The 26,133-nt window shown below is 28.6% G+C and overlaps 1 protein-coding gene and 34 non-coding genes across 35 annotated transcripts; 34 read left to right on the top strand and 1 right to left on the bottom strand.

Moving 5' to 3' along the window:
• The first annotated feature begins 245 nt into the window (after positions 1-245).
• On the top strand, positions 246-318 carry Trnaf-gaa. Its single transcript has one exon. It is a non-coding gene; the product is annotated as a tRNA-Phe (tRNA).
• Positions 319-828: 510 nt separating this feature from the next.
• Positions 829-909, top strand: Trnas-uga. The gene has a single exon. It is a non-coding gene; the product is annotated as a tRNA-Ser (tRNA).
• Positions 910-1,465: 556 nt separating this feature from the next.
• On the top strand, positions 1,466-1,547 carry Trnas-gcu. Its single transcript has one exon. It is a non-coding gene; the product is annotated as a tRNA-Ser (tRNA).
• Positions 1,548-1,812: 265 nt separating this feature from the next.
• On the top strand, positions 1,813-1,885 carry Trnaf-gaa. Its single transcript has one exon. It is a non-coding gene; the product is annotated as a tRNA-Phe (tRNA).
• A 512-nt stretch (positions 1,886-2,397) lies between these two features.
• On the top strand, positions 2,398-2,479 carry Trnas-uga. Its single transcript has one exon. It is a non-coding gene; the product is annotated as a tRNA-Ser (tRNA).
• Positions 2,480-3,034: 555 nt separating this feature from the next.
• Positions 3,035-3,116, top strand: Trnas-gcu. The gene has a single exon. It is a non-coding gene; the product is annotated as a tRNA-Ser (tRNA).
• A 264-nt stretch (positions 3,117-3,380) lies between these two features.
• Positions 3,381-3,453, top strand: Trnaf-gaa. The gene has a single exon. It is a non-coding gene; the product is annotated as a tRNA-Phe (tRNA).
• Positions 3,454-3,965: 512 nt separating this feature from the next.
• Trnas-uga lies at positions 3,966-4,047 on the top strand. The gene has a single exon. It is a non-coding gene; the product is annotated as a tRNA-Ser (tRNA).
• A 561-nt stretch (positions 4,048-4,608) lies between these two features.
• Positions 4,609-4,690, top strand: Trnas-gcu. Its single transcript has one exon. It is a non-coding gene; the product is annotated as a tRNA-Ser (tRNA).
• Positions 4,691-4,955: 265 nt separating this feature from the next.
• Positions 4,956-5,028, top strand: Trnaf-gaa. The gene has a single exon. It is a non-coding gene; the product is annotated as a tRNA-Phe (tRNA).
• Positions 5,029-5,531: 503 nt separating this feature from the next.
• Positions 5,532-5,613, top strand: Trnas-uga. The gene has a single exon. It is a non-coding gene; the product is annotated as a tRNA-Ser (tRNA).
• A 558-nt stretch (positions 5,614-6,171) lies between these two features.
• On the top strand, positions 6,172-6,253 carry Trnas-gcu. The gene has a single exon. It is a non-coding gene; the product is annotated as a tRNA-Ser (tRNA).
• A 266-nt stretch (positions 6,254-6,519) lies between these two features.
• Positions 6,520-6,592, top strand: Trnaf-gaa. Its single transcript has one exon. It is a non-coding gene; the product is annotated as a tRNA-Phe (tRNA).
• A 512-nt stretch (positions 6,593-7,104) lies between these two features.
• On the top strand, positions 7,105-7,186 carry Trnas-uga. Its single transcript has one exon. It is a non-coding gene; the product is annotated as a tRNA-Ser (tRNA).
• A 560-nt stretch (positions 7,187-7,746) lies between these two features.
• Positions 7,747-7,828, top strand: Trnas-gcu. Its single transcript has one exon. It is a non-coding gene; the product is annotated as a tRNA-Ser (tRNA).
• Positions 7,829-8,094: 266 nt separating this feature from the next.
• On the top strand, positions 8,095-8,167 carry Trnaf-gaa. The gene has a single exon. It is a non-coding gene; the product is annotated as a tRNA-Phe (tRNA).
• Positions 8,168-8,680: 513 nt separating this feature from the next.
• On the top strand, positions 8,681-8,760 carry Trnas-uga. Its single transcript has one exon. It is a non-coding gene; the product is annotated as a tRNA-Ser (tRNA).
• A 545-nt stretch (positions 8,761-9,305) lies between these two features.
• Trnas-gcu lies at positions 9,306-9,385 on the top strand. Its single transcript has one exon. It is a non-coding gene; the product is annotated as a tRNA-Ser (tRNA).
• Positions 9,386-9,651: 266 nt separating this feature from the next.
• Positions 9,652-9,724, top strand: Trnaf-gaa. The gene has a single exon. It is a non-coding gene; the product is annotated as a tRNA-Phe (tRNA).
• Positions 9,725-10,235: 511 nt separating this feature from the next.
• Trnas-uga lies at positions 10,236-10,315 on the top strand. Its single transcript has one exon. It is a non-coding gene; the product is annotated as a tRNA-Ser (tRNA).
• Positions 10,316-10,861: 546 nt separating this feature from the next.
• Trnan-guu lies at positions 10,862-10,943 on the top strand. Its single transcript has one exon. It is a non-coding gene; the product is annotated as a tRNA-Asn (tRNA).
• Positions 10,944-11,209: 266 nt separating this feature from the next.
• On the top strand, positions 11,210-11,282 carry Trnaf-gaa. The gene has a single exon. It is a non-coding gene; the product is annotated as a tRNA-Phe (tRNA).
• A 510-nt stretch (positions 11,283-11,792) lies between these two features.
• Positions 11,793-11,873, top strand: Trnas-uga. Its single transcript has one exon. It is a non-coding gene; the product is annotated as a tRNA-Ser (tRNA).
• A 560-nt stretch (positions 11,874-12,433) lies between these two features.
• Positions 12,434-12,515, top strand: Trnas-gcu. Its single transcript has one exon. It is a non-coding gene; the product is annotated as a tRNA-Ser (tRNA).
• Positions 12,516-12,781: 266 nt separating this feature from the next.
• Positions 12,782-12,853, top strand: Trnaf-gaa. The gene has a single exon. It is a non-coding gene; the product is annotated as a tRNA-Phe (tRNA).
• Positions 12,854-13,357: 504 nt separating this feature from the next.
• Trnas-uga lies at positions 13,358-13,438 on the top strand. The gene has a single exon. It is a non-coding gene; the product is annotated as a tRNA-Ser (tRNA).
• A 556-nt stretch (positions 13,439-13,994) lies between these two features.
• On the top strand, positions 13,995-14,077 carry Trnas-gcu. Its single transcript has one exon. It is a non-coding gene; the product is annotated as a tRNA-Ser (tRNA).
• A 265-nt stretch (positions 14,078-14,342) lies between these two features.
• On the top strand, positions 14,343-14,415 carry Trnaf-gaa. Its single transcript has one exon. It is a non-coding gene; the product is annotated as a tRNA-Phe (tRNA).
• Positions 14,416-15,569: 1,154 nt separating this feature from the next.
• Trnas-gcu lies at positions 15,570-15,652 on the top strand. The gene has a single exon. It is a non-coding gene; the product is annotated as a tRNA-Ser (tRNA).
• Positions 15,653-15,917: 265 nt separating this feature from the next.
• On the top strand, positions 15,918-15,990 carry Trnaf-gaa. The gene has a single exon. It is a non-coding gene; the product is annotated as a tRNA-Phe (tRNA).
• A 467-nt stretch (positions 15,991-16,457) lies between these two features.
• On the top strand, positions 16,458-16,539 carry Trnas-aga. Its single transcript has one exon. It is a non-coding gene; the product is annotated as a tRNA-Ser (tRNA).
• A 909-nt stretch (positions 16,540-17,448) lies between these two features.
• Trnaf-gaa lies at positions 17,449-17,521 on the top strand. Its single transcript has one exon. It is a non-coding gene; the product is annotated as a tRNA-Phe (tRNA).
• Positions 17,522-18,035: 514 nt separating this feature from the next.
• On the top strand, positions 18,036-18,117 carry Trnas-uga. The gene has a single exon. It is a non-coding gene; the product is annotated as a tRNA-Ser (tRNA).
• Positions 18,118-21,468: 3,351 nt separating this feature from the next.
• On the bottom strand, positions 21,469-22,765 carry LOC124457563 (protein ALP1-like). Its single transcript, XM_047007795.1, is given in 2 exon segments — positions 21,469-21,896; positions 21,898-22,765. Coding segments are annotated over 2 exon segments (783 nt in total). The 5' UTR covers positions 22,614-22,765; the 3' UTR covers positions 21,469-21,829.
• Positions 22,766-24,351: 1,586 nt separating this feature from the next.
• Trnas-aga lies at positions 24,352-24,433 on the top strand. The gene has a single exon. It is a non-coding gene; the product is annotated as a tRNA-Ser (tRNA).
• Positions 24,434-26,133: the final 1,700 nt, after the last annotated feature.

Raw genomic sequence — 26,133 nt, 5'->3', positions numbered from 1 at the left:
TTCCATTTTTCTTTTAATATTTGTTTCAGTTACTTTTTACTGTTTTAAAGTAAATTATTTTATTTTGATATTCAAGCTAAAATGGATTACTACTTTCAACTTAATTTAAACGTGATCAATATTTAGAAAAATTTAAGCTGTATCTACCGACATAAAACTTTTCCTTATAAAATATGGTAAAGTGGAAAATATTATTAAACAATAGATTCTTAAATTGATTTTGTAGTCAACTTGCGATATAATCAGCCGAAATAGCTCAGTAGGGAGAGCGTCAGACTGAAGATCTGAAGGTCCCTGGTTCAAATCCGGGTTTCGGCATCGGTTCAAGATTCGCATTTCTTCTTTACTTCTTTGATCAAATTGTATAAATTAACTGATTTTTAAATTGTGAAAGGGGGACTAAGTTTTTTATTTGATAAAAGCTTAAACCACGTAATCATGAAAAACAAAACTTATGTTAATCTTCCTCCTCATTTTCATCATTGAAATTTTCTTAATATTTATAAGCAAAAATAATAAGATGGACTGATTTACAAATTCTACAAAAGAGTAAAAGTAAATTTATTTCAATTCATGTTTTAGACATGCAGTATAATGTCTGCGTTATCCATCTAAAGACATGCTTAATTATTCATGTATTTCATATATTACAAATATTTAGTACGTAATTATAATCCATGAACACTTATTTTATTTATTTTGAGTATTTATTTTCCAAACACAAGATTAGATAATTCAAAATGTTAGGAAAATTACTTTTAATAAATGAAGTAAAAACCACAGAGTAATATGGTTTAACATGAAGAAAAGCAATCTCTTTCACAATGAGCTGCGATGGCCGAGTGGTTAAGGCGTTGGACTTGAAATCCAATGGGGATTCCCACGTAGGTTCAAATCCTGCTTGCAGCGAGATAAAGTAACTTGCAGTATTTTTTGTTTCTATTACTGGTATTTAGTTTTGTTAAAGCCCCCTATTATCATCATACTCCACAATGAGAAATATTTTAAATTTGCGTTTGATTATTGTTTATTTTTTCCTCAAATATGTGTATGTATATTGAGTTACATTATTTTAATAATTTATTTATTACAATAAAATAAAATAGAAAGAAAAAGGTTGTGAAAATAATAGTCTAAATGTTAAAAACATAGAAAGCGCGAAGCATTGTTGGTAACACTAATATCTAAGCTAGAATCTGGACTTTTTGACAAAATTTAATTTAAAGATATTTCATTGTAGATGTCATGTTGGTAACTTCTAAACTTTAATTTGTTAATTACATGGGAACGAATAAAATTTTACTTAAAAAATGTATTGAATATTATAGTTGCAATACAATAGTATTAAAATATGGAAAAATGGAAATATTAATTCTTAAGTAGCAAACAGTTTTCTTCCACTTTTTTAAGTAATATTGGTTATTGCTTTTGTTTGACATTTATTGAAAAAACAAGATTGAATTAAGACGAAGTGACCGAGTGGTTAAGGTGATGGACTGCTAATCCATTGTGCTCTGCACACGTGGGTTCGAATCCCATCTTTGTCGAAATGGTTGTTGATTAATATTCCATTTTTCTTTTAATATTTGTTTCAGTTACTTTTTTACTGTTTTAAAGTAAATTATTTTATTTTGATATTCAAGCTAAAATGGATTACTACTTTCAACTTAATTTAAACGTGATCAATATTTAGAAAAATTTAAGCTGTATCTACCGACATAAAACTTTTCCTTATAAAATATGGTAAAGTGGAAAATATTATTAAACAATAGATTCTTAAATTGATTTTGTAGTCAACTTGCGATATAATCAGCCGAAATAGCTCAGTAGGGAGAGCGTCAGACTGAAGATCTGAAGGTCCCTGGTTCAAATCCGGGTTTCGGCATCGGTTCAAGATTCGCATTTCTTCTTTACTTCTTTGATCAAATTGTATAAATTAACTGATTTTTAAATTGTGAAAGGGGGACTAAGTTTTTTTATTTGATAAAAGCTTAAACCACGTAATCATGAAAAACAAAACTTATGTTAATCTTCCTCCTCATTTTCATCATTGAAATTTTCTTAATATTTATAAGCAAAAATAATAAGATGGACTGATTTACAAATTCTACAAAAGAGTAAAAGTAAATTTATTTCAATTCATGTTTTAGACATGCAGTATAATGTCTGCGTTATCCATCTAAAGACATGCTTAATTATTCATGTATTTCATATATTACAAATATTTAGTACGTAATTATAATCCATGAACACTTATTTTATTTATTTTGAGTATTTATTTTCCAAACACAAGATTAGATAATTCAAAATGTTAGGAAAATTACTTTTAATAAATGAAGTAAAAAACCACAGAGTAATATGGTTTAACATGAAGAAAAGCAATCTCTTTCACAATGAGCTGCGATGGCCGAGTGGTTAAGGCGTTGGACTTGAAATCCAATGGGGATTCCCCACGTAGGTTCAAATCCTGCTTGCAGCGAGATAAAGTAACTTGCAGTATTTTTTGTTTCTATTACTGGTATTTAGTTTTGTTAAAGCCCCCTATTATCATCATACTCCACAATGAGAAATATTTTAAATTTGCGTTTGATTATTGTTTATTTTTTCCTCAAATATGTGTATGTATATTGAGTTACATTATTTTAATAATTTATTTATTACAATAAAATAAAATAGAAAGAAAAAGGTTGTGAAAATAATAGTCTAAATGTTAAAAACATAGAAAGCGCGAAGCATTGTTGGTAACACTAATATCTAAGCTAGAATCTGGACTTTTTGACAAAATTTAATTTAAAGATATTTCATTGTAGATGTCATGTTGGTAACTTCTAAACTTTAATTTGTTAATTACATGGGAACGAATAAAATTTTACTTAAAAAAATGTATTGAATATTATAGTTGCAATACAATAGTATTAAAAATATGGAAAAATGGAAATATTAATTCTTAAGTAGCAAACAGTTTTCTTCCACTTTTTAAGTAATATTGGTTATTGCTTTTGTTTGACATTTATTGAAAAACAAGATTGAATAAGACGAAGTGACCGAGTGGTTAAGGTGATGGACTGCTAATCCATTGTGCTCTGCACACGTGGGTTCGAATCCCATCTTTGTCGAAATGGTTGTTGATTAATATTCCATTTTTCTTTTAATATTTGTTTCAGTTACTTTTTACTGTTTTAAAGTAAATTATTTTATTTTGATATTCAAGCTAAAATGGATTACTACTTTCAACTTAATTTAAACGTGATCAATATTTAGAAAAATTTAAGCTGTATCTACCGACATAAAACTTTTCCTTATAAAATATGGTAAAGTGGAAAATATTATTAAACAATAGATTCTTAAATTGATTTTGTAGTCAACTTGCGATATAATCAGCCGAAATAGCTCAGTAGGGAGAGCGTCAGACTGAAGATCTGAAGGTCCCTGGTTCAAATCCGGGTTTCGGCATCGGTTCAAGATTCGCATTTCTTCTTTACTTCTTTGATCAAATTGTATAAATTAACTGATTTTTAAATTGTGAAAGGGGGGACTAAGTTTTTTATTTGATAAAAGCTTAAACCACGTAATCATGAAAAACAAAACTTATGTTAATCTTCCTCCTCATTTTCATCATTGAAATTTTCTTAATATTTATAAGCAAAAATAATAAGATGGACTGATTTACAAATTCTACAAAAGAGTAAAAGTAAATTTATTTCAATTCATGTTTTAGACATGCAGTATAATGTCTGCGTTATCCATCTAAAGACATGCTTAATTATTCATGTATTTCATATATTACAAATATTTAGTACGTAATTATAATCCATGAACACTTATTTTATTTATTTTGAGTATTTATTTTCCAAACACAAGATTAGATAATTCAAAATGTTAGGAAAATTACTTTTAATAAATGAAGTAAAAAACCACAGAGTAATATGGTTTAACATGAAGAAAAGCAATCTCTTTCACAATGAGCTGCGATGGCCGAGTGGTTAAGGCGTTGGACTTGAAATCCAATGGGGATTCCCCACGTAGGTTCAAATCCTGCTTGCAGCGAGATAAAGTAACTTGCAGTATTTTTTGTTTCTATTACTGGTATTTAGTTTTGTTAAAGCCCCCTATTATCATCATACTCCACAATGAGAAATATTTTAAATTTGCGTTTGATTATTGTTTATTTTTTTCTCAAATATGTGTATGTATATTGAGTTACATTATTTTAATAATTTATTTATTACAATAAAATAAAATAGAAAGAAAAAGGTTGTGAAAATAATAGTCTAAATGTTAAAAACATAGAAAGCGCGAAGCATTGTTGGTAACACTAATATCTAAGCTAGAATCTGGACTTTTTGACAAAATTTAATTTAAAGATATTTCATTGTAGATGTCATGTTGGTAACTTCTAAACTTTAATTTGTTAATTACATGGGAACGAATAAAATTTCACTTAAAAAAATGTATTGAATATTATAGTTGCAATACAATAGTATTAAAAATATGGAAAAAATGGAAATATTAATTTTTAAGTAGCAAACAGTTTTCTTCCACTTTTTTTTAAGTAGTATTGATTATTGCTTTTGTTTGACATTTATTGAAAAAACAAGATTGCAATAAGACGAAGTGACCGAGTGGTTAAGGTGATGGACTGCTAATCCATTGTGCTCTGCACACGTGGGTTCGAATCCCATCTTTGTCGAATTCGTTGTTGATTAATATTCCATTTTTCTTTTAATATTTGTTTCAGTTACTTTTTTACTGTTTTAAAGTAAATTATTTTATTTTGATATTCAAGCTAAAATGGATTACTACTTTCAACTTAATTTAAACGTGATCAATATTTAGAAAAATTTAAGCTGTATCTACCGACATAAAACTTTTCCTTATAAAATATGGTAAAGTGGAAAATATTATTAAACAATAGATTCTTAAATTGATTTTGTAGTCAACTTGCGATATAATCAGCCGAAATAGCTCAGTAGGGAGAGCGTCAGACTGAAGATCTGAAGGTCCCTGGTTCAAATCCGGGTTTCGGCATCGGTTCAAGATTCGCATTTCTTCTTTACTTCTTTGATCAAATTGTATAAATTAACTGATTTTAAATTGTGAAAGGGGACTAAGTTTTTATTTGATAAAAGCTTAAACCACGTAATCATGAAAACAAAACTTATGTTAATCTTCCTCCTCATTTTCATCATTGAAATTTTCTTAATATTTATAAGCAAAATAATAAGATGGACTGATTTACAAATTCTACAAAAGAGTAAAAGTAATTTATTTCAATTCATGTTTTAGACATGCAGTATAATGTCTGCGTTATCCATCTAAAGACATGCTTAATTATTCATGTATTTCATATATTACAAATATTTAGTACGTAATTATAATCCATGAACACTTATTTTATTTATTTTGAGTATTTATTTTCCAAACACAAGATTAGATAATTGAAAATGTTAGGAAAATTACTTTTAATAAATGAAGTAAAAACCACAGAATAATATGGTTTAAGATGAAGAAGGTAATCCCTTCTACAATTAGCTGTGATGGCCGAGTGGTTAAGGCGTTGGACTTGAAATCCAATGGGAATTCCCCTCGCAGGTTCAAATCCTGCTTGCAGCGAGATAAAGTAACTTGCAGTATTTTTTTTCTATTACTGGTATTTAGTTTTGTTAAAGCCCCTATTATCATTATACTCCACAATGAGAAATATTTTAAATTTGTGTTTGATTATTGTGTATTTTTTCCTCAAATATGTGTATGTATATTGAGTTACATTATTTTAATAATTTATTTATTACAATAAAATAAAATAGAAAGAAAAAGGTTGTGAAAATAATAGTCTAAATGTTAAAAACATAGAAAGCGCGAAGCATTGTTGGTAACACTAATATCTAAGCTAGAATCTGGACTTTTTGACAAAATTTAATTTAAAGATATTTCATTGTAGATGTCATGTTGGTAACTTCTAAACTTTAATTTGTTAATTACATGGGAACGAATAAAATTTTACTTAAAAAAATGTATTGAATATTATAGTTGCAATACAATAGTATTAAAAATATGGAAAAAATGGAAATATTAATTTTTAAGTAGCAAACAGTTTTCTTCCACTTTTTTTTAAGTAGTATTGATTATTGCTTTGGTTTGACATTTATTGAAAAAACAAGATCGTAATAAGACGAAGTGACTGAGTGGTTAAGGTGATGGACTGCTAATCCATTGTGCTCTGCCCACGTGGGTTCGAATCCCATCTTTGTCGAATTCGTTGTTGATTAATGTTCCATTTTTCTTTCAATATTTGTTTAAGGTACTTTTTTACTGTTTTAAAGTAAATTATTCTATTTTGATATTCATGCTAAAGATGGATTACTACTTTCAACTTAATTTAAACGTGATCAATATTTAGAAAAATTTAAGCTGTATGTACCGACATAAAACTTTTCCTTATAAAATATGGTAAAGTGGAAAATATTTTTAAGCATTAGATTCTTAAATTGATTTTGTAGTGAATTTGCGATATAATCAGCCGAAGTAGCTCAGTGGGGAGAGCGTCAGACTGAAGATCTGAAGGTCCCTGGTTCAAATCCGTGTTTCGGCATGGGTTTAAGATTCGCATTTCTTCTTTACTTCTTTGATCAAATTGTTTAAATCAAATGATTTTTAAAGTGTGAAAGGGTGACTAAGTTTTTTATTTCATAAAAGCTTAAACCACGTAATCTTGAAAAACAAAACTTATGTTAATCTTCCTCCTCATTTTCATTATTGAAATTTTCTTAAGATTTATAAACAAAAATAATAAGATGGACTGATTTACAAATTCTGCATAAGAGTAAAAGTCAATTTATTTCAATTCATGTTTTAGACATGTAGTATAATGTCTGCATTATACATCTAAAGACATGCTTAATTATTCATGTATTTCATATATTACAAATCTTTAGTACGTAATTATAATCCATGAACACTTATTTTATTTATTTTGAGTACTGATTTTCCAAACACAAGATTAGATAATTCAAAAATGTTAGGAAAATTACTTTTAATAAATGAAGTAAAAAACCCCAGAATAATATGGTTTAACATGAAGAACAGCAATCTCTTTCACAATGAGCTGTGATGGCCGAGTGGTTAAAGCGTTGGACTTGAAATCCAATGGGGATTCCCAACGTAGGTTCAAAATCTGCTTGCAACGAGATAAAATAACTTGCAGTATTTTTTTTTCTATTACTGGTATTTAGTTTTGTTAAAGGCCCCTATTATCATTATACTCCACAATGAGAAATATTTTAAATTTGTGTTTGATTATTGTTTATTTTTTTCCTCAAATATGTGTATGTATATTGAGTTTCATTATTTTAATATGTGATTTATTACAATAAAATAAAATTAAAGAAAAAGGTTGTGAAATAATAGTCTAAATGTAAAAAACATAGAAAGCGCGAAACATTGTTGGTAACACTAATTTCTAAGCTAGAATCTGGACTTTTGCACAAAATTTGAATTTAAAGATATTTCATTGTAGATGCCATGTTGGTAAGTTCTAAACTTTAATTGGTTAATTACATGCGAACAAATAAAATTTTACTTAAAAAAATGTATTGAATATTATAGTTGCAATACAATAGTATTAAAAATATGGAAAAAATGGAAATATTAATTTTTAAGTAGCAAACAGTTTTCTTCCACTTTTTTTTAAGTAGTATTGATTATTGCTTTTGTTTGACATTTATTGAAAAAACAAGATCGCAATAAGACGAAGTGACTGAATGGTTAAGGTGATGGACTGCTAATCCATTGTGCTCTGCACACGTGAGTTCGAATCCCATCTTTGTCGAATTCGTTGTTGATTAATGTTCCATTTTTCTTTCAATATTTGTTTAAGGTACTTTTTTACTGTTTTAAAGTAAATTATTCTATTTTGATATTCATGCTAAAGATGGATTACTACTTTCAACTTAATTTAAACGTGATCAATATTTAGAAAAATTTAAGCTGTATGTACCGACATAAAACTTTTCCTTATAAAATATGATAAAGTGGAAAATATTTTTAAACAATAGATACTTAAATTGATTTTGTAGTCAACTTGCGATATAATCAGTCGAAATAGCTCAGTGGGGAGAGCGTCAGACTGAAGATCTGAAGGTCCCTGGTTCAAATCCGTGTTTCGGCATGGGTTTAAGATTCGCATTTCTTCTTTACTTCTTTGATCAAATTGTTTAAATCAAATGATTTTTAAAGTGTGAAAGGGTGACTAAGTTTTTTATTTCATAAAAGCTTAAACCACGTAATCTTGAAAAACAAAACTTATGTTAATCTTCCTCCTCATTTTCATTATTGAAATTTTCTTAAGATTTATAAACAAAAATAATAAGATGGACTGATTTACAAATTCTGCATAAGAGTAAAAGTCAATTTATTTCAATTCATGTTTTAGACATGTAGTATAATGTCTGCATTATACATCTAAAGACATGCTTAATTATTCATGTATTTCATATATTACAAATATTTAGTACGTAATTATAATCCATGAACACTTATTTTATTTATTTAGAGTACTGATTTTCCAAACACAAGATTTGATAATTCAAAAATGTTAAGAAAAATACTTTTAATAAATGAAGTAAAAAACCCCCAAAATAATATGGTTTAACATGAAGAACAGCAATCTCTTTCACAATGAACTGTGATGGCCGAGTGGTTAAGGCGTTGGACTTGAAATCAATGGGGATTCCCACGTAGGTTCAAATCCTGCTTGCAGCGAGATAAAATAACTTGCAGTATTTTTTTTCTATTACTGGTATTTAGTTTTGTTAAAGGCCCTATTATCATTATACTCCACAATGAGAAATATTTTAAATTTGTGTTTGATTATTGTTTATTTTTCCTCAAATATGTGTATGTATATTGAGTTACATTATTTTAATAATTTATTTATTACAATAAAATAAAATAGAAAGAAAAAGGTTGTGAAAATAATAGTCTAAATGTTAAAAACATAGAAAGCGAAGCATTGTTGGTAACACTAATATCTAAGCTAGAATCTGGACTTTTGACAAAATTTAATTTAAAGATATTTCATTGTAGATGTCATGTTGGTAACTTCTAAACTTTAATTTGTTAATTACATGGGAACAAATAAAATTTTACTTAAAAATGTATTGAATATTATAGTTACAATACAATAGTATTAAAATATGGAAAAATGGAAATATTAATTTTAAGTAGCAAACAGTTTTCTTCCTTTTTTAAGTAATATTGATTATTGCTTTTGTTTGACATTTATTGAAAAAACAAGATTGCAATAAGACGAAGTGACCGAGTGGTTAAGGTGATGGACTGCTAATCCATTGTGCTCTGCACGTGGGTTCGAATCCCATCTTTGTCGAAATGGTTGTTGATTAATGTTCCATTTTTCTTTCAATATTTGTTTAAGGTACTTTTTTACTGTTTTAAAGTAAATTATTCTATTTTGATATTCATGCTAAAGATGGATTACTACTTTCAACTTAATTTAAACGTGATCAATATTTAGAAAAATTTAAGCTGTATGTACCGACATAAAACTTTTCCTTATAAAATATGGTAAAGTGGAAAATATTTTTAAACAATAGATACTTAAATTGATTTTGTAGTCAACTTGCGATATAATCAGTCGAAATAGCTCAGTGGGGAGAGCGTCAGACTGAAGATCTGAAGGTCCCTGGTTCAAATCCGGGTTTCGGCATCGGTTCAAGATTCGCATTTCTTCTTTACTTCTTTGATCAAATTGTATAAATTAACTGCTTTTTAAATTGTGAAAGGGGGGACTATGTTGTTTATTTGATAAAAATTTACAACCACGTAATTACAAAAAACAATTTATGTTAATCTTCCCTTCATATTCATTATTATATTTTTTTAATATTTATGAACAAAAATAATAAGATGAACTGATTTACAAATTCTACAAAAGAGTAAAAGTAAATGTATTTCAATTCATGTTTTAGACATGCAGTATAATTTCTGCGTCATCCATCTAAAGACATGCTTAATTATTCATGTATTTCATACATTACAAATATTTAGTACGTAATTATAATCCATGAATACTTATTTAATTTATTTTGAGTACTGATTTTCCAAACACAAGATTTGATAATTCAAAAATGTTAGGAAAAATACTTTTAATAAATGAAGTAAAAAACCCCCAGAATAATATGGTTTAAAACAAAGAAGAGCAATCTCGTTCACAATGAGCTGTGATGGCCGAGTGGTTAAAGCGTTGGACTTGAAATCAATGGGGATTCCCACGTAGGTTCAAATCCTGCTTGCAGCGAGATAAAGTAACTTGCAGTATTTTGTTTCTATTACTGGTATTTAGTTTTGTTAAAGCCCCTATTATCATCATACTCCACAATGAGAAATATTTTAAATTTGCGTTTGATTATTGTTTATTTTTTCCTCAAATATGTGTATGTATATTGAGTTACATTATTTTAATAATTTATTTATTACAATAAAATAAATAGAAAGAAAAAAGGTTGTGAAAATAATAGTCTAAATGTTAAAAACATAGAAAGCGCGAAGCATTGTTGGTAACACTAATATCTAAGCTAGAATCTGGACTTTTGACAAAATTTAATTTAAAGATATTTCATTGTAGATGTCATGTTGGTAACTTCTAAACTTTAATTTGTTAATTACATGGGAACGAATAAAATTTTACTTAAAAATTTATTGAATATTATAGTTACAATACAATAGTATTAAAAATATGGAAAAATGGAAATATTAATTTTAAGTAGCAAACAGTTTTTCCACTTTTTAAGTAATATTGGTTATTGCTTTGTTTGACATTTATTGAAAAACAAGATTGCAATAAGACGAAGTGACCGAGTGGTTAAGGTGATGGACTGTTAATCCATTGTGCTCTGCACACGTGGGTTCGAATCCCATCTTTGTCGAAATGGTTGTTGATTAATATTCCATTTTTCTTTTAATATTTGTTTCAGTTACTTTTGTACTGTTTTAAAGTAAATTATTTTATTTTGATATTCAAGCTAAAAATTGATTACTACTTTCAACTTAATTTAAACGTGATCAATATTTAGAAAAATTTAAGCTGTATCTACCGACATAAAACTTTTCCTTATAAAATATGGTAAAGTGGAAAATATTATTAAACAATAGATTCTTAAATTGACTTTGTAGTCAACTTGCGATATAATCAGCCGAAATAGCTCAGTAGGGAGAGCGTCAGACTGAAGATCTGAAGGTCCCTGGTTCAAATCCGGGTTTCGGCATCGGTTCAAGATTCGCATTTCTTCTTTACTTCTTTGATCAAATTGTATAAATTAACTGATTTTTAAATTGTGAAAGGGGGACTAAGTTTTTTATTTGAAAAAAGCTTAAACCACGTAATCATGAAAAACAAAACTTATGTTAATCTTCCTCCTCATTTTCATCATTGAAATTTTCTTAATATTTATAAGCAAAAATAATAAGATGGACTGATTTACAAATTCTACAAAAGAGTAAAAGTAGATTTATTTCAATTCATGTTTTAGACATGCAGTATAATGTCTGCGTTATCCATCTAAAGACATGCTTAATTATTCATGTATTTCATATATTACAAATATTTAGTACGTAATTATAATCCATGAACACTTATTTTATTTATTTTGAGTATTTATTTTCCAAACACAAGATTAGATAATTGAAAATGTTAGGAAAATTACTTTTAATAAATGAAGTAAAAACCACAGAGTAATATGGTTTAACATGAAGAAAAGCAATCTCTTTCACAATGAGCTGCGATGGCCGAGTGGTTAAGGCGTTGGACTTGAAATCCAATGGGGATTCCCACGTAGGTTCAAATCCTGCTTGCAGCGAGATAAAGTAACTTGCAGTATTTTTTGTTTCTATTACTGGTATTTAGTTTTGTTAAAGCCCCCTATTATCATCATACTCCACAATGAGAAATATTTTAAATTTGCGTTTGATTATTGTTTATTTTTTTCCTCAAATATGTGTATGTATATTGAGTTACATTATTTTAATAATTTATTTATTACAATAAAATAAAATAGAAAGAAAAAGGTTGTGAAAATAATAGTCTAAATGTTAAAAACATAGAAAGCGCGAAGCATTGTTGGTAACACTAATATCTTAGCTAGAATCTGGACTTTTTGACAAAATTTAATTTAAAGATATTTCATTGTAGATGTCATGTTGGTAACTTCTAAACTTTAATTTGTTAATTACATGGGAACGAATAAAATTTTACTTAAAAAAATGTATTGAATATTATAGTTGCAATACAATAGTATTAAAACTATGGAAAAAATGGAAATATTAATTCTTAAGTAGCAAACAGTTTTCTTCCACTTTTTTAAGTAATATTGGTTATTGCTTTTGTTTGACATTTATTGAAAAAACAAGATTGCAATAAGACGAAGTGACCGAGTGGTTAAGGTGATGGACTGCTAATCCATTGTGCTCTGCACACGTGGGTTCGAATCCCATCTTTGTCGAAATGGTTGTTGATTAATATTCCATTTTTCTTTTAATATTTGTTTCAGTTACTTTTGTACTGTTTTAAAGTAAATTATTTTATTTTGATATTCAAGCTAAAAATGGATTACTACTTTCAACTTAATTTAAACGTGATCAATATTTAGAAAAATTTAAGCTGTATCTACCGACATAAAACTTTTCCTTATAAAATATGGTAAAGTGGAAAATATTATTAAACAATAGATTCTTAAATTGACTTTGTAGTCAACTTGCGATATAATCAGCCGAAATAGCTCAGTAGGAGAGCGTCAGACTGAAGATCTGAAGGTCCCTGGTTCAAATCCGGGTTTCGGCATCGGTTCAAGATTCGCATTTCTTCTACTTCTTTGATCAAATTGTATAAATTAACTGATTTTTAAATTGTGAAAGGGGGACTAAGTTTTTTATTTGATAAAAGCTTAAACCACGTAATCATGAAAAACAAAACTTATGTTAATCTTCCTCCTCATTTTCATCATTGAAATTTTCTTAATATTTATAAGCAAAAATAATAAGATGGACTGATTTACAAATTCTACAAAAGAGTAAAAGTAAATTTATTTCAATTCATGTTTTAGACATGCAGTATAATGTCTGCGTTATCCATCTAAAGACATGCTTAATTATTCATGTATTTCATATATTACAAATATTTAGTACGTAATTATAATCCATGAACACTTATTTTATTTATTTTGAGTATTTATTTTCCAAACACAAGATTAGATAATTGAAAATGTTAGGAAAATTACTTTTAATAAATGAAGTAAAAACCACAGAGTAATATGGTTTAACATGAAGAAAATCTCTTTCACAATGAGCTGCGATGGCCGAGTGGTTAAGGCGTTGGACTTGAAATCAATGGGGATTCCCCACGTAGGTTCAAATCCTGCTTGCAGCGAGATAAAGTAACTTGCAGTATTTTTTGTTTCTATTACTGGTATTTAGTTTTGTTAAAGCCCCCTATTATCATCATACTCCACAATGAGAAATATTTTAAATTTGCGTTTGATTATTGTTTATTTTTCCTCAAATATGTGTATGTATATTGAGTTACATTATTTTAATAATTTATTTATTACAATAAAATAAAATAGAAAGAAAAAGGTTGTGAAAATAATAGTCTAAATGTTAAAAACATAGAAAGCCGAAGCATTGTTGGTAACACTAATATCTTAGCTAGAATCTGGACTTTTTGACAAAATTTAATTTAAAGATATTTCATTGTAGATGTCATGTTGGTAACTTCTAAACTTTAATTTGTTAATTACATGGGAACTAATAAAATTTTACTTAAAAAAATGTATTGAATATTATAGTTGCAATACAATAGTATTAAAACTATGGAAAAAATGGAAATATTAATTCTTAAGTAGCAAACAGTTTTCTTCCACTTTTTTAAGTAATATTGGTTATTGCTTTTGTTTGACATTTATTGAAAAAACAAGATTGCAATAAGGCGAATGACCGAGTGGTTAAGGTGATGGACTGCTAATCCATTGTGCTCTGCACACGTGGGTTCGAATCCCATCTTTGTCGAAATGGTTGTTGATTAATATTCCATTTTTCTTTTAATATTTGTTTCAGTTACTTTTGTACTGTTTTAAAGTAAATTATTTTATTTTGATATTCAAGCTAAAAATGGATTATTACATTCAACTTAATTTAAACGTGATCAATATTTAGAAAAATTTAAGCTGTATCTACCGACATAAAACTTTTCCTTATAAAATATGGTAAAGTGGAAAATATTATTAAACAATAGGTTCTTAAATTGACTTTGTAGTCAACTTGCGATATAATCAGCCGAAATAGCTCAGTAGGGAGAGCGTCAGACTGAAGATCTGAAGGTCCCTGGTTCAAATCCGGGTTTCGGCATCGGTTCAAGATTCGCATTTCTTCTTTACTTCTTTGATCAAATTGTATAAATTAACTGATTTTTAAATTGTGAAAGGGGGACTAAGTTTTTTATTTGATAAAAGCTTAAACCACGTAATCATGAAAAACAAAACTTATGTTAATCTTCCTCCTCATTTTCATCATTGAAATTTTCTTAATATTTATAAACAAAAATAAAAAAGATTGACTGATTTACAAATTCTGCAAAAGAGTAAAAGTCAATTTATTTCAATTAATGTTTTATACATGTAGTATAATGTCTGCGTTATCCATCTAAAGTCATGCTTAATTATTTATGTATTATATATATTACAAATATTTAGTACGTAATTATAATCCATGAATACTTATTTAATTTATTTTGAGTACTGATTTTCCAAACACAAGATTTGATAATTCAAAAATGTTAGGAAAAATACTTTTAATAAATGAAATAAAAAACCCCCAGAATAATATGGTCTAAAACAAAGAAGAGCAATCTCGTTCATAATGAGCTGTGATGGCCGAGTGGTTAAAGCGTTGGACTTGAAATCCAATGGGGATTCCCAACCTATGTTCAAAATCTGCTTGCAACGAGATAAAATAACTTGCAGTATTTTTTTTTCTATTACTGGTATTTAGTTTTGTTAAAGGCCCCTATTATCATTATACTCCACAATGAGAAATATTTTAAATTTGTGTTTGATTATTGTTTATTTTTTTCCTCAAATATGTGTATGTATATTGAGTTACCTTATTTTAATAATTTATTTATTACAATAAAATAAAATAGAAAGAAAAAGGTTGTGAAAATAATAGTCTAAATGTTAAAAACATAGAAAGCGCGAAGCATTGTTGGTAACACTAATATCTAAGCTAGAATCTGGACTTTTTGACAAAATTTAATTTATAGATATTTCATTGTAGATGTCATGTTGGTAACTTCTAAACTTTAATTTGTTAATTACATGGGAACTAATAAAATTTTACTTAAAAAAATGTATTGAATATTATAGTTGCAATACAATAGTATTAAAACTATGGAAAAAATGGAAATATTAATTCTTAAGTAGCAAACAGTTTTCTTCCACTTTTTTAAGTAATATTGGTTATTGCTTTTGTTTGACATTTATTGAAAAAACAAGATTGCAATAAGGCGAATGACCGAGTGGTTAAGGTGATGGACTGCTAATCCATTGTGCTCTGCACACGTGGGTTCGAATCCCATCTTTGTCGAAATGGTTGTTGATTAATATTCCATTTTTCTTTTAATATTTGTTTCAGTTACTTTTGTACTGTTTTAAAGTAAATTATTTTATTTTGATATTCAAGCTAAAAATGGATTATTACATTCAACTTAATTTAAACGTGATCAATATTTAGAAAAATTTAAGCTGTATCTACCGACATAAAACTTTTCCTTATAAAATATGGTAAAGTGGAAAATATTATTAAACAATAGGTTCTTAAATTGACTTTGTAGTCAACTTGCGATATAATCAGCCGAAATAGCTCAGTAGGGAGAGCGTCAGACTGAAGATCTGAAGGTCCCTGGTTCAAATCCGGGTTTCGGCATCGGTTCAAGATTCGCATTTCTTCTTTACTTCTTTGATCAAATTGTATAAATTAACTGCTTTTTAAATTGTGAAAGGGGGGACTATGTTGTTTATTTGATAAAAATTTACAACCACGTAATTACAAAAAACAATTTATGTTAATCTTCCCTTCATATTCATTATTATATTTTTTTAATATTTATGAACAAAAATAATAAGATGAACTGATTTACAAAGTGTGGAAAAAGGTTAAAATTAATTAAAGTTCAATACATGTTTTAGTTACGTATTATAATGTCTGAGTTGTTAAGCTTTTAGTACTTAAACATAATCCAGGAATACTTAGTGTATTTTTTTGTTAATTGATTTTGCAAACACAACAGGAATGAATTTTGAAAACTTTAGGAAAAAGTTTTTAATTATCAGGTAAAAAAATAACAGAATATTATGGTTTAACATGAAGAAAAGCAATTCCTTGGACAATGATCTGTGATGGCCGAGTGGTTAAGGCGTTGGACTAGAAATCCAATGGGGATTCCCCGCGCAGGTTCAAATCCTGCTTGCAGCGAGGTAAAAAAGCTTACAATATTTTTTTTTATTACTTTTATTTAGTTTTGTTATAGGGTCCTATTATCGTTGTACTCCACAATGAGAAATCTTTTACATTTCTGTTTGGTTATTCTGTATTTTTTTATTGAAATTTGTGTATGTATATTACGTTACAATATTTCAATAATTGATTTAGTAGAACAAAATAGAAATTTAAAGAAAAAAATGTTAAAAGAATACTTTAAAGTTAAAAGCATAGAAAACACGAAACATTTTTGGTAACACTAATTTTAAAACTGGACATGTAGACTTTTTCACAAAATTCTAATTTAAAGATATTTTATTGTAGGTGTCATGTTGACAATTTCTAAACTTTAATTTGTTACTTACATGAGAACAAATGAAATTTTTATGAAAAAAATGAATTGAATATTATAGTTACAATATAATAATATTAAAAATATGAAAGAAATTGCGAATTTTACTTCTTCATTAGAAACAGGTCTCTTTTACACTTTTTTCTAGTAATATTGATTGTTGCTTTTGTTTAACATTTGTAAAAAACACAAAGAATGTAATAAGACGAATTGACGGAGGGAATAGTTTGATGGAAAGTAATCCATTGTGCTGTGCACACGTGGGTTTGAATCCCATTTTTTTCGAAGTGGTTGTTGATTAATATTCCATTTTCCTTTTAATATTTGTTTTAGGTACTTTTTTACTGTTTTAAAGTAAATTATTTTATTTTCATATTCAAGCCAAAGATCGATCACTACTTTGAACTTAATTTAAACGTCATCAATATTTGAAAAAATTTAAGCTGTATGTACCGACATAAAATTTTTCCTTATAAAATATGGTAAAGTGGAAAATATTTTTAAGCATTAGATTCTTAAATTGATTTTGTAGTGAATTTGCGATTTAATCAGCTGAAGTAGCTCAGTGGGGAGAGCGTCAGACTGAAGATCTGAAGGTCCCTGGTTCAAATACGGGTTTCGGCATCGGTTCATGATTCGCATTTCTTCTTTACTTCTTTGATCAAATTGTATAAATCAACTGATTTTTAAAGTGTGAAAGGGGGGAATAAGTTTTTTATTTGATAAAAGCTTAAACCACGTAATCGTGAAAAACACAACTTATGTTAATCTTCCTCCTCATTTTCATTATTGAAATTTTCTTAATATTTATAAACAAAAATAATAAGATGGACTGATTTACAAATTCTGCAAAAGAGTAAAAGTCAATTAATTTCAATTCATGTTTTAGACATGTAGTATAATGTCTGCGTTATACATCTAAAAACATGCTTAATTATTCATGTATTTCATATATTACAAATCTTTAGTACGTAATTATAATCCATGAACACTTATTTTATTTATTTTGAGTACTGATTTTCCAAACACAAGATTAGATAATTCAAAAATGTAAGGAAAATTACTTTTAATAAATGAAGTAAAAAACCCCAAGAATAATATGGTTTAACATGAAGAACAGCAATCTCTTTCACAATGAGCTGTGATGGCCGAGTGGTTAAGGCGTTGGACTTGAAATCCAATGGGGATTCCACACGTAGGTTCAAATCCTGCTTGCAGCAAGATAAAATAACTTGTAGTATTTTTTGTTTCTATTACTGGTATTTAGTTTTGTTAAAGGCCCCTATTATCATTATACTCGACAATGAGAAATATTTTAAATTTGTGTTTGATTATTGTTTATTTTTTCTCTCAGATATGTGTATGTATATTGAGTTTCATTATTTTAATATGTGATTTATTACAATAAAATAAAATTAAAGAAAAAGGTTGTGAAATAATAGTCTAAATGTAAAAAACATAGAAAGCGCGAAACATTGTTGGTAACACTAATTTCTAAGCTAGAATCTGGACTTTTTCACAAAATTTGAATTTAAAGATATTTCATTGTAGATGCCATGTTGGTTAGTTCTAAACTTTAATTGGTTAATTACATGCGAACAAATAAAATTTTACTTAAAAAAATGTATTGAATATTATAGTTACAATACAATAGTATTAAAACTATGGAAAAAATGCAAATATTAATTCTTAAGTAGCAAACAGTTTTCTTCCACTTTTTTTAAGTAATATTGATTATTGCTTTTGTTTGACATTTACTGAAAAAACAAGATGGCAATAATAGGAAATGACCGAGTGGTTAACGTCATGGACTGCTAATCCATTAAGCACTGCACACGTGGGTTCGAATCCCATCTTTGTCGAAATGGTTGTTCATTAATATTCCATTTTCTTTTTAATATTTGTTGAAGGTACTTTTTTACTGTTTTAAAGTAAATTATTTTATTTTGATATTCAAGCTAAGATGGATCACTACTTTGAACTTAATTTAAAGGTCATCAATATTTAAAAAAATTTAAGCTGTATGTACTGACATAAAATTTTTCATATCAAAATATAGTAAAGTGGAAAATATTGTTAAACATTAGATTCTTGAATTGATTTAGTAGTCATCTTGAGATGTAATTAGACGAAATAGCTCAGTTTGGGAGAGTCACACTGAAGATCTGAACGTTCCTGGTTCAACTCCTTGTTTCGGCATTGGTGCAAGACTAGCATTTTTTCTTTAATTCTATGATAAAATTGTATAAATTAACTGATTTTGAAATCGTGAAAGTGGGACTAATTTGTTTATTTGATAATGTTTAAACCACATATTTACGAAAAGCAAAGTCTATTTTAATCTTCCTCTTCATTTTCATTATTATAATTTTCGTAATGTTTATATAGAAAAATAACAAGATGAACTGATTTACAAAGTCTACAAAAAATTAAAAATTAATTAAAATAAAATACATGTTTTAGATATGTAGTATAATGTCTGAGTTGTTAAACTAAGACTTGCTTCTTTCATTACACATCCCATAAGTTACAAATTATTAGTACTTAACCATAATCCATGAATACTTATTTCAATTTTTTGTTTATTGATTTTCCAAACACAAGAGCAATGAATTTTAAGTTTTAAGATAAAATCTTTTAATAAATAAGTTAAAAAACAGAACAGTATGGTTTCATATGAAGAAAACAATCCCTTGTACAATGAGCTGTGATGGCTGGGTTGTTAAGCCTAGTTCTCATTCATCGCAAAACGTCGCTAGTATCGCCGATGGTCGGTGTCGATGGCCTTGTGTTCTCATTAATCGCAAAGCATCGCTCACCATCGGCGATGGTCGGTGATTGCTTTGAGAAAAAAAATGGCTCCTAGTCCAACATGGCTGCTCTTGAAAAAAGACGAAGAATCAGACTTTGTTGAGTCATGCTCATAAACCACAAAAACATGTTAAGGAAATAGTATGTGCGTAGTTTAGTTTATCAATGTATCCGTTCCCACACGGCTAAGAGCCAAGGAACAGTTATTGACGTTAGTTAAATTTCCTTATGTACCATATATAGCTTAAACAGAGGAACTACTCCGACCAATAATAATATTTGTTGTTTGTAATAAAGACTATAAATACTGCTCTGTAAAACAATAAAATCAGTTCGATCATTAAATTCACTCGTGGTTGTTACTGAAGGTATAGAGTATATTAAGAAATAGATATGGCGAGTAACTCGAACACAACAGACTTCTATTCAGTGCAAGCATTAAATGTTCTTGCTGTTAAAGCAAAGGACGATGATAGAAGCTTTATGGAAATTATTCGTGAATTTCACGATATACGACAAGCGAACAAACGGTTTTCGTGACAAACGAAAGAAAGCTAACTGCTGGCAACGAATAGCTGAATTGCTTGAAACTACAACAGAAGAAGTGGAAAGGAGATACAAGACTATTCGTACTGCATTTTCTCGTTATCTTTCAAAACAAAAGTTAAAGTCTGGGTCTGGAGTAAGCGATATTCCGAATATTGATCAAAGGTTCGAGAATCTTGGATGGCTTACAATCCATATGACTTCAAGACAAGGGACAAGTAACTTGAATGTATCACTTAGTCAACCAAACATAACCAAAGACAGTGTCTCAAATATAGTTACACTTGGTGCAGAAGATCCCGACTTGGTTGAAGAGTTATCAGATAGAGAAAATGATCAATATGAAACTTATATAACATTAGATATATCTGTAGATGACAATTTTCAAGGCGAAGCAACTGAACAAATTTGTGATGTTGCAGAGGAAATAAGAGACACAGAAAATGGGACCCACCAAAAGCAGCCAATAAAAAGGCAAAAAAGAGATGGTAGTGGTACGAGCTGGGTTGGAGCTAAAATCAATAACAAAATGCAATTGAAAAAAACTGATGAACAAATTAAAGAAGCCATGTCAAAGTTGGACAAGTCCTTAAAATGTTTGGAAAACAGCCAAAAAGATAAACCTAATGTGGAGAATGATGAAGACTACTTTTACTGTTTGAGTTTAGCCCCCAGACTGAGAAGGCTTGATGGAAAAAAGAAGGCTTTAATTAGGAACTTAATTGAGAAGGCTTTCATGGAAGTTGAGTATGGAGGTTTTTCAAATCCAAATTACTTGAATTCATTTCCAACTTTTGTTGGTTCTGTGCCAAATAGTCAAGCAAATTATTGGAATAATTAAAAGTTTCATATCGGCTATTGTCAAAACAGGTTTATATCATTTAGTTTGTTATTTGATGGATAAGACATTTACTTTATTTAGTTTCAGAAGAAATTGTTGCTTACAGTAATAAAACTTCATTATTTTGTGTGATTACCATGAAACTACTCAGTGCCCTAACTTTATCTAATTTTCCCAAAAATACAACTGTAGAACTTTCAAAGATATTAAATCAAATATAAGCACTTCCAGTTGCTCTAAAATAATCATTTCCACACAAAGTAAGTTGCTGCACTGTTTAGTTTGTTGATAACTCAATTTTTAGCAAGTAGAGTAAGATACTCATTAACTCATTATTGTTTACATAGTTTAAAATTAATGTTCATAATGCATGTTAGTTTCAAATATATATTTTACAATGTCTAAAATCTTGCAATGCAGTGTAAATGTTGTAGATAACATTGGAGTCAATAGTCCTGGAGCAAATAATTTCATTTGCCATCAAGCATAAAAAGATGTTGATAGGATAAATTTTAACTCAAATGCTTATTTGCATACACACAACTATGCTAAATTATGCTGCAATGAGGTTGGCTTTTTACAAATAACTATCACTGATCTGTGAATAAAAACCATGTGGTCAACTATTGTAATAACAAGGCTATTAACAACTTAATAATTTTATTTATATGAAACCTGAAATTAGTGGTGCAGATTATGGTTAGACTATACTCCAAACAATATGTCAGTTAACTTTAAAAACTATTAACATAAGTGACTTGCCAAGACAAGGATCCCTCTTTGCTTTGAAATATTTCTTGAATTTTCTCTAACTTCAATAGCTTCAAAGGAAGATCTATTATTTGCCCTTCCAACTGAGAATGCTTCCATTGCACCATTATCACCTGATGTAATGCTTCTCCAGTTACCAGGTACGATATTACCTGTAGTATCTTCAGCATCTACAAAACCAGCTGGGATGTAATGGGCATTGTATGTTAGCTGTAAATAATTATGCAGGCATAAGCATGCTTTTATAATCAAGTCAACTGTTTCAGGCTTGGCTTTGATTGGGCGGCGAAAAATCCTCCACCTTGCTGAAAGGATGCCAAAACTGTTTTCTATTGTTCGTCTGCAACGACTAAGTCTGTAATTAAATATTTCTTTATCTTGTGGTAATCCTTTACCACCATATGGCTTCATTAACCATGGTTTGAGTGCAAAGATTTCATCGGCTACAACAACATAAGGCAGTGTATGGCCAACAATGGAACTGCAGGATGGAACATTTAATTCATTATTTGACAAAGCTTTGCCCATTGCTGAATTATTGAAAATTTGTGCATCATTGTCTCTTCCATTATTTCCAATATCCACCAATGTAAAACAGTACCTAGCATCACACATGGCCATCAATACGATACTATAAAACTTTTTGTAATTAAAAAAATTAGATCCACTATTGGCAGGGCATTCAATTGCAATGTGTTTTCCATCCAATGCACCTATGCAGTTTGGAAAATTCCACTGAGTAAACATTTCATTTGCGATCTCTTTCCATTCATGCTCAGACTTTGGAGCCTTCAGGTATGTGGTACATAAAGAATTCCATATTCCACTACATGTTTCTTTTATGATATTACAAACTGTGCTTTTTCCCAATCTGAAATTAAAGGCTTGGGATTGTTGGGAATCCCACGTAGCTAAATATCGCAAATTAGCGACAAGTCTTTATCCTGCAGAAACTGGTATTCTGCTGTTGCATTTCTTTTTTGTAATGTAGGGGGCAACAAGATTTAATAGATGCTCTAGCCTCTCTGGACTCATTCTTAAAAACTTGAAAAAATACTCTCGATCGTGCAATTTTAACTCTTCAACCAAAATAGGAAATTGACTTTCCTGCTGGCGTTTCTTCAACATTTCTCTTATCCAAAACCTTCTCTTTCGTGGTTTGTTTAATCTGAGTAAAATTTGCTTTTTCCTTATTAACAAAGCCAATAAATACAATTGAAGCTGCACAGAAATTACAATATTCAATTGCAAGCTTCTATCGAAGTCTGTTGTGTTCGAGTTACTCGCCATATCTATTTCTTAATATACTCTATACCTTCAGTAACAACCACGAGTGAATTTAATGATCGAACTGATTTTTATTGTTTTACAGAGCAGTATTTATAGTCTTTATTACAAACAACAAATATTATTATTGGTCGGAGTAGTTCCTCTGTTTAAGCTATATATGGTACATAAGGAAATTTAACTAACGTCAATAACTGTTCCTTGGCTCTTAGCCGTGTGGGAACGCATACATTGATAAAGTAAACTACGCACATACTATTTCCTTAACATGTTTTTGTGGTTTATGAGCATGACTCAACAAAGTCTGATTCTTCGTCTTTTTTCAAGAGCAGCCATGTTGGACTAGATTATGGAAAGTTGTCGGTAATGATCGGCTATGATCGCAAGAAACAAACTGTTTTGTTTCTTGCGATGCCAGCGCCGACGCTCGGCGTTCGTCACAAAAAATCGGCGACATAAATTTTAACGCGTTCTCATTAATAGTAAGCGCTCGCCGACGTCGCAAAAGCTCTATCGCCGACGTTTTACGATGAATGAGAACTAGGCTTTAAGGCGTTGGATTAGAAATCCAATATGGATTCTCCGAGCAGGTTCAAATCCTGCTTGCAACGAAGATAAAATGACTTACAATATTTTTTTTTATTTCTTTTATTTAGATTTGTTAAAGGCCCTATTATCGTTGTACTCCAATATGAGAAATCGTTTACATTTATGTTTGGTTATTCTGTATTTTTTTATTGAAATTTGTGTATGTATATTACGTTACAATATTTCAATAATTGATTTAGTAAAACAAAATAGAAATTTAGGGGCGACTATGTTGTTTATTTGATAAAAATTTAAAACCACGTAATTACAAAAACAATTTATGTTAATCTTCCCTTCATATTCATTATTATATTTTTTTAATATTTATGAACAAAAATAATAAGATGAACTGATTTACAAAGTCTGGAAAAAGGTTAAAATTAATTAAAGTTCAATACATGTTTTAGTTAGGTATTATAATGTCTGAGTTGTTAAGCTTTTAGTACTTAAACATAATCCAGGAATACTTAGTGTATTTTTTTGTTAATTGATTTTGCAAACACAACAGGAATGAATTTTGAAAACTTTAGGAAAAAGTTTTAAATATCAGGTAAAAAAATAACAGAATATTATGGTTTAACATGAAGAAAAGCAATTCCTTGGACAATGAGCTGTGATGGCCGAGTGGTTAAGGCGTTGGACTAGAAATCCAATGGGGATTCCCCGCGCAGGTTCAAATCCTGCTTGCAGCGAGGTAAAAAAGCTACAATATTTTTTTTTATTACTTTTATTTAGTTTTGTTAAAGGGTCCTATTATCGTTGTACTCCACAATGAGAAATCTTTTACATTTCTGTTTGGTTATTCTGTATTTTTTTATTAAAATTTGTGTATGTATATTACGTTACAATATTTCAATAATTGATTTAGTACAACAAAATAGAAATTTAAAGAAAAAAAATGTTAAAAGAATACTTTAAAAGTTAAAAACATAGAAAACACGAAACATTTTTGGTAACACTAATTTCAAAACTGGACATGTAGACTTTTTCACAAAATTCTAATTTAAAGATATTTTATTGTAGGTGTCATGTTGAAAATTTCTAAACTTTAATTTGTTACTTAAATGTGAACAAATGAAATTTTAATGAAAAAAAGGAATTGAATATTATAGTTACAATATAATAATATTAAAAATATGAAAGGAATTGCGAATTTTACTTTTCATTAGAAACAGATCTGTTTTACACTTTTTTCCAGTAATATTGATTGTTGCTTATGTTTAACATTTGTAAAAAACAAAAAGAATGCAATAAGACGAAGTGACGGAGTGAATAATTTGATGGAATGTAATCTATTGTGCTGTGCACACGTGGGTTCGAATTCCCTCTTTGTCGAAATGGTTGTTGATTAATATTCCATTTTCCTTTTAATATTTGTTTAAGGTACTTTTTTACTGTTTTAAAGTAAATTATTTTATTTTGATATTCAAGACAAAGATCGATCACTACTTTGAACTTAATTTAAACGTCATCAATATTTGAAAAAATTTAAGCTGTATGTACTGACATAAAACTTTTCATTTTAAAATATGGTAAAGTGGAAAACATTTCAACCATTAATTTATTGAATTGATTTTGTAGTCAATTTGAGATATAATCAGCTGAAATAGCTCAGTTTGGGAGCGTTAGGCTGAAGATCTGAAGGACCAAGGTTCAACTCCTGGTTTAGGCATTGGTGAAAGATTGGTAGTTTTCTTAATTGTTCAATCAAATTGTATGCATTATCTGATTTTTGAAAGTGTGGAAGGGGGGACTATGTTGTTTATTTGATAAAAACTTAAAACCACGTAATTACAAAAAACAATTCATGTTAATCTTCCCTTCATATTCATTATTATATTTTTTTAATATTTATGAACAAAAATAATAAGATGAACTGATTTACAAAGTCTGGAAAAAGGTTAAAATTAATTAAAGTTCAATACATGTTTTAGTTAGGTAGTATAATGTCTGAGTTGTTAAGCTTTTAGTACTTAAACATAATCCATGAATACTTAGTGTATATTTTTGTTAATTGATTTTACAAACACAACACGAATGAATTTTGAAAACTTTAGGCAAAAGTTTTTAAATATCAGGTAAAAAAATAACAGAGTATTCTGGTTTAACATGAAGATTCAATTCCTCAACAATGACCATGAGTATGTACAAATACTCAGTCACCTCTGACGTTAGAAACACAATGGGGAGGGACCAAAGCGAGGTTCAAATCCTGCTTGCAGCGAGGTAAAAACTACAATATTTTTTTATTTTTTTAGTTTTGTTATAGGGTCCTATTATCGTTGTACTCACAATGAGAAATCTTTTACATTTCTGTTTGTTTATTCTTATTTTTTATTAAAAATGTATATTACGTTACAATATTTCAATAATTGATTTAGTAGAACAAAAT

Source organism: Xenia sp. Carnegie-2017, unplaced genomic scaffold (assembly GCF_021976095.1).
Source record: "Xenia sp. Carnegie-2017 unplaced genomic scaffold, XeniaSp_v1 HiC_scaffold_6, whole genome shotgun sequence".
Lineage (NCBI taxonomy): Eukaryota > Metazoa > Cnidaria > Anthozoa > Malacalcyonacea > Xeniidae > Xenia > Xenia sp. Carnegie-2017.
This window is presented reverse-complemented; position numbering and strand designations above follow the sequence as displayed.